A 5,623-nucleotide genomic window follows, 5' to 3' on the forward strand; every position below is an offset into this window, starting at 1 on the left:
GGGCGAGAGGAGGGGTGGGTGGGCCGGGGGCCTGGTTGCCCACCATCCCCACAGAGTGCCAGGCCGGGCTCTGGTCCAGGGGCCCCGGGCAGCCAGGCAGCAGCGGCTGTGAGAAGTGGTGGGTCTCCTGAACGCCGCCCTCTCTCAGGAGGAGGCTGGGGGTTGTGGGGGGAGGTGGCGGGCTCTGGGGAGACAGGTGGGCGAGGGGGGGCTCTGCCGGGAGTGAGATTCAGAGGCTGTTCAGGACCGGCGCACAGAGCCAGGGCTCAGGGACCTCTGGGAACCCAGGTGGATCCCAGCAGCTGGTGCCCCGGGCACTCCCCATGTCTCCTTGAGGGGCCCTGCCCCGCGGGTGGCTTGGTGAGCACTTCTGTGGAGTCAGGGGACCAAGCTGATGGTCCCCAGGGCCCCACACACCCAGGACTCTGTGCCTGTAAATCTCAGGGCTCTGCTGGGCGGGGGGCGGTGGGGAGCCACAGGCGTGAATTTTCAGGGCTCGAGGGAGAGGGGGCGTTAGCGTTCTGGGCAGGATGGGTGGGCTTAGAGAAATGGGAATCAGAGCCCCATTAAGGGTCTCTGCACCGAGGCCGCGAGCAGCTGCCGCCTCGTGTGGGGAGCAGAGACAAGGCCTGAGGCTGGGGCCCCCCACGCCGGAGGTGACGTGTGAGTCGGGGGGAGGCTGCAGAGCTGCAGGGGCCGGGCGATCAGAGATGGGGAAACGCATGCATAGGGCCCTTCCAGCGGATGAGCTGCTGCCCAGTGGGAAGCCAGGGCCCCCGGGGTGGGGGCCGGCACCGCCTGCTCCAGCCAAGCTCTCACCGTCACCCCCTGCGGGGCCTGCACCCCGCCCAGTGCCCCCTCAGCAGCACCCCAGCAGCGTCCCTGGGCCCAGCTGAGCTCGCTCCCCTTGTGCCCCGTGAGGGCTGGCCCTCTGCGGCCCCCAACACAACCTATCCAGGTGAGACAAGGACCCGCCTCCACAGGTGGGCCCCAGCCTTTGCTCTTCGCTGCCCCAAGGGTCTGACGGAGAAGCCACGGCCTTCAAAGGCTGCCTGCTCCGTCCCGCCACGTGTGCACCCCCAACGGGCTCTCCCCATCCCAGTCCCCTTGCCCTGCACCCCAAGCACTCCCGAGGTGTCGTTTCACGAGAGGAATGGCAGCAACTCAAGACGGGAAGGTCTGTTGTCGTGCCACCCTGTGCACAGCCCCACTTTCGCGGGAGGGCTCCAGAAGCGGGCCGGTGCGCACACATCTCCCGGCCACCGTGACTAGGTCACACACCCACCCCTGACCAGTCGGAACCAAAGCTAAGACTTTTCCTGACACTTGGGTGAAAGTCACACTTGCCCTTTTCTCATGGAACCCAAAGGCGTTTCCAAACCCAGGTGAAAAGGCTGGACCTGCGGCAGTAAAGCCACCACCGGCAGGGGCGGTGCCACCCCGAGAAGCAGAACCAGAGCGGGAGACACGAGCCAAGTCCTGACGGCGCCGACTGAGCGCCGACTGAGCGCCTGGTTCAAACTGTGCCTGAAGCCAGAGCAGCTGTGCGAGCCGCTCCTTTCCCTGTTCTTCTTACACCCAACTGGGCTGGACAACTGTGGCTCACAACCAGAGGTCCTGATGCAGGAGCAGGCACAAAATCCTGCACCTGCCTCTGAATCGAGGCCGCACGCCACACGTTATAAAACGCTGAGATGTTTATGCCTGGGAGACAAAGGCTGTGGGGTGAGCCTTCCTGGGGTCCCAGAGCAGGGAGGCCAGGTTTCAGGCAGGACGGGACACAAGCGCCCCAGGGCTGAACAGGCACGGGCGCCCACGTCCTCTCTCCCTCGCACGTCGGGGGCACCAGGAGAGGAGGAGGTGGCTCTCTGGGGTGGACCGTAATTGAATCCCGGCCGCATCCCAGCCCTGGGCCACATCAGGGGCTCAGGAGGAGAGAGGCCCTGGAGCCGCCTGCTGTGCAGGAGCGTGGGCTGCACGCAGAGCCCCTCCTGGCCAATGGGGGATAAAGGGGCCGATCCCGCGACAGACACCTGGGCCACCCGTGTGCTGACAGAGCCCCCGGGGCCTGGCCCCCCTTCCCCGGGCCCACCTGGCCCAGGCCCATCCACACCCCTCCTGCCAGGACCCACCCACCCTGCGGGCCCTCCCAGGGCAGAGGTGCTGCTGCCACCAGCCTGGAGGGCCCTGGGCAGCCCCCCACCCCTCGGTCGGGGTTCAGGGCTGGGCTGTGAGCAGCTGCGGGGACCCCTGGTGCCAGGTCAGCCGGCTGGTGTCAGGGGCCAACAGATGGACACGGATTCAGACCACTTAAGCGGTCGCCCAGGTTCCTAAGGACCCTGCTCCAGCTCTGGGAGGTAGGGGCAGGGGGACAGAGAGACGGGGCAGAAGGACAGACGGACAGGTGCCGGCATCCTCACCTGCGGAGTAGGGTTCCTGCCGCTCGGGGTGGGTGAACTCCTGCCGTTCGTACTTGGCCCGGATCCACTGTTCCCGCAGGAGTCTGGGGAGAGAGGGGACGGGCTGGGGGACAGTCTGGCCTGAGCGCAGGCCCGCGGGAGCTGCCGCGCGGAGGGGTGGCCCTGGGCTCGGTCCCACCGCCTCGCAGGTGGCGGGGCTGAAGGGCCACCAGCTTTGGGTTTTAACACTGTTTGCTAATCGGATAGTTTCACCGCTTGATAGAGTCCCCTTCTTAAAAACTGAGATGTAATTCACGTACCATAAAATCCACCCGTTTAAGGGTTCGAGTCAGCAATTCCTGGTACACTCACAGGCTGTGCAGCCACCACCAGGATCTAGCTCCACAACAGTCCGTTGCACCAAATGGAAACCCCATCCGTTAGCAGTGCCCCCGCATCCCGGCCCCAACCGTGAGTTCGCTTCCTGTTGGGACGTCTCCTGTGCCTGGAACGTGCGATGCGCTCAGAGTGTCTGGGGCTCATCCACGTGGCAGCTCAGTCACCCCACCCTCCTCCTCCGTCTGGGAGGCCGGGCTCACGCTCGGGTCCAGAGAAGGAAAAGGCCCGGCCGGCACCTGCCCGCGGGGCCCGCCCCGTGCTCCCCGGAGAGCGGCTCCCCAGCGCAGCAGTGGTCGCAGGTCGCGGGAGGGCAGCAGGCAGGGGAGATGAGGCAGTGAGCAGGGGGCTTGCCCCACGGGGGCAGCCTGACGCCCGCAGCCCCCGGCCGCTCCCCTCTCCCAGGCCGCCCCCTCCCATGGGGTCCCCCACAAGCAGCCAGCTGGGCTGTCATGGGTCACACGGTGTCCCCATCCCGCCAAATATGTATGCTGGAGTCCCAACCTGCATGACCTCAGGCCTACCCTTGTCTGGAGACACGACGGCTGAGACCAGTGAGCCAGGACGAGGCCATCCTGATGCAGAAGCCCTAACCCCACGTCACCGGGGCCCCCTCAGGAAAAGGGGCGTCTGGACACAGGCCGCAGAGGGACGGCTGCGCGAGGACACGGGGGCCGGCCCCGGAAGGACCCCACACAGCCCCGGGGCAGGGAGACACGATTTCTCCTGCTCACGCCGCCAGCCTGTGGCCCCTCCTCGGGGGCCTCGCCTGGGACCCGCCAAGGGAGGGGCACCCACAGGCCCACGGCTGCCTTGAGGCGGGCTGGCTCCCAGCTGCCCCAGCCACACAGCAAGCAGGAGGCCCGGCTTCTAGCAGAGGCCAAACTGAGGGGGCCGGCCTGACCGCCACCCACGACGCTGGGGTTGAAACTCAGGGCACCGGTGGCACCGGAAGGGAATCTGGGCCCCGGCCACGCTCTGAGTCACGCGGCCAGGCCCCCTGCTTGCCCCAGCTGGCAGGGTGGGCTCTGAGCTCCAGAGAGCAGGGGCTGGGCAACCACTGTGTCCAGAACCCACCCTGGGCCAGACCCCGGCCACCTGACTCACCACCTCATTGCACCCTCGTGATGCCCCGGGGGGGGTGGGGGGGGGAGGGAAGGCGGCATCCTTCCAGCTTCACGGCTGAGGAAACTGAGGCCACTGGGTCTTAGACTGCCGGGAGGCTGTTGCAGCCCCTGTGCTAAGTGTGCATAGCTGAGGAGGTGTACTTTCCAGTGTACACGGGCATTCACACCCCCTCCACCGCTGCACAGCTTTCCACAGTGTTCACGGGCATTCACACCCCGCTGCACAGCTCTCCACAGTGTACACGGGCATTCACACCCTGCTGCACAGCTCTCCAGTGTACACGAGCATTCACACCCCCTCCACAGCTGCACACTCTCCACAATGTACACGGGCATACACACCCCCTCCACAGCTGCATGGATCTCCACAGTGTACGCGGGCAGACCTGAGCACCTGAGTCTAGGGAATGGGGCGGGCTCGGGTCCTGTGAACCTTCGCTCAGTGGAGGTTTCCGGAAGGTGGGGCCCATTGGGGTTCAGAGTACCCTCCCAGTGGGGACGCCTGGTCACCCGAGAGGCCCTGACCACACAGCCCTGCAAGGGGGCTTCGCAGGGATGAGGCTGCAGAGGGGCTGGCCGAGCCCTGGGCAGAGACAGGCGTGTGGCCAGTCTGTCCCCTCGCCACACTCTCAGAGCAGTGGGGATGCAGGGTGTGCATGCAAATGGCCCAGACAACAGAGGAGCCTGTGGCTGGGTGATTAAAATCGGGTCAGAATCAGCGGCCATCTTGCTGGTTCATACCGAGATGGAGCCCGGTGGGGCGGGGCACGAGTTGCCCGGGAGCCCAGAGCCCAGGATGCGCCAGGGCCTGGGGAGCCGGCCTGCCCGTGAAGGGGTGAAGGGGTGGGCGCGGCATGCTGAGGTGAGGCCAGCCTCGGTCTCCCTGCCTGTGAAGTGTCCGAACTGGACGCGCCTCCCAGCCTCCCCACTGCGGCCGCCAGCAGCCCCCCGGTGTCCCACCCCTCGTTCACACAGAACTAGAAACACACAGTCCTGCATGCAGCCTGGGTCCAGGTGCCGCCGGGCGGGGTCCCCCGGGTGTGGGGTTCACCAGTGAGTCAGGAGGCGACAGCGCTGAGCAAACAGGAGGGAGGTGCTGCCTGGGGGCCAGGGCCGGGTGCAGGGCACCCAGAGGCCTCGCAGCCGTGGGCGCGTCCCCAGCCTGGGAGGAGGTGGGGCTGCGTCCCTACCCTCCTTTCCCAGAAAAGGAAGCTCCGGGAGGGGCTCTCATCACAAGAGGGGCCCTTCACCTCCGAGCCGCAGTTGAACAGCTGTGACACTGGCCACCTGAGGAGGGGGCCGTCAGGGGCCTGAGTGGCCCTTGAGGGCATTGGGAGGGTTGCCAGGGATGGATGGGTGGGTCTGATATGGGTGGAGAAGCTATGAGGGGTGCTTGGGGGGGCCGGCTAGTGAGACAGGGGAGGGTCCCCAGGAGGTCCCAGGAAGGATCCGGAGACCCCTGGTGGGCAGGTTTCCTGCTGGTGCTGAGCCTGACACGGGCAGCCGACCCCACCACCCCAAGCACCTTCCCTGACTTCCAGAACCTTCTGGAACCCCACAGTGTGCTGCCCTCTGCTGGGCGCCAGGAAGAGAATCGAGGAGCCCACCCTCCCTTGAGCCCATGGGACCCAAGGAGGAAAGGCCTCTGCGACCCCTTGGCTCTGAGGGGCCAGAGGAGGGGGTAGGGGTCCTCAGGAATGA

The 5,623-nt window shown here is 66.5% G+C and overlaps 1 protein-coding gene across 2 annotated transcripts in view; it reads right to left on the reverse strand.

Annotated features, from left to right (window-relative positions):
- Positions 1-5,623, reverse strand: part of ADAP1 (ArfGAP with dual PH domains 1) — a 63,034-nt gene that overhangs the window by 19,145 nt on the left and 38,266 nt on the right. For both annotated transcript variants that reach the window (XM_007467071.1, XM_007467070.1), the window contains exon 4: positions 2,421-2,503. In XM_007467071.1, the coding sequence (XP_007467133.1) occupies positions 2,421-2,503 (83 nt within the window). The remainder of the gene's footprint in view (positions 1-2,420; positions 2,504-5,623) is intronic.

The sequence above is a fragment of the Lipotes vexillifer genome, unplaced genomic scaffold (assembly GCF_000442215.2).
Source record: "Lipotes vexillifer unplaced genomic scaffold, Lipotes_vexillifer_v1.1 scaffold1701, whole genome shotgun sequence".
NCBI lineage: Eukaryota > Metazoa > Chordata > Mammalia > Artiodactyla > Lipotidae > Lipotes > Lipotes vexillifer.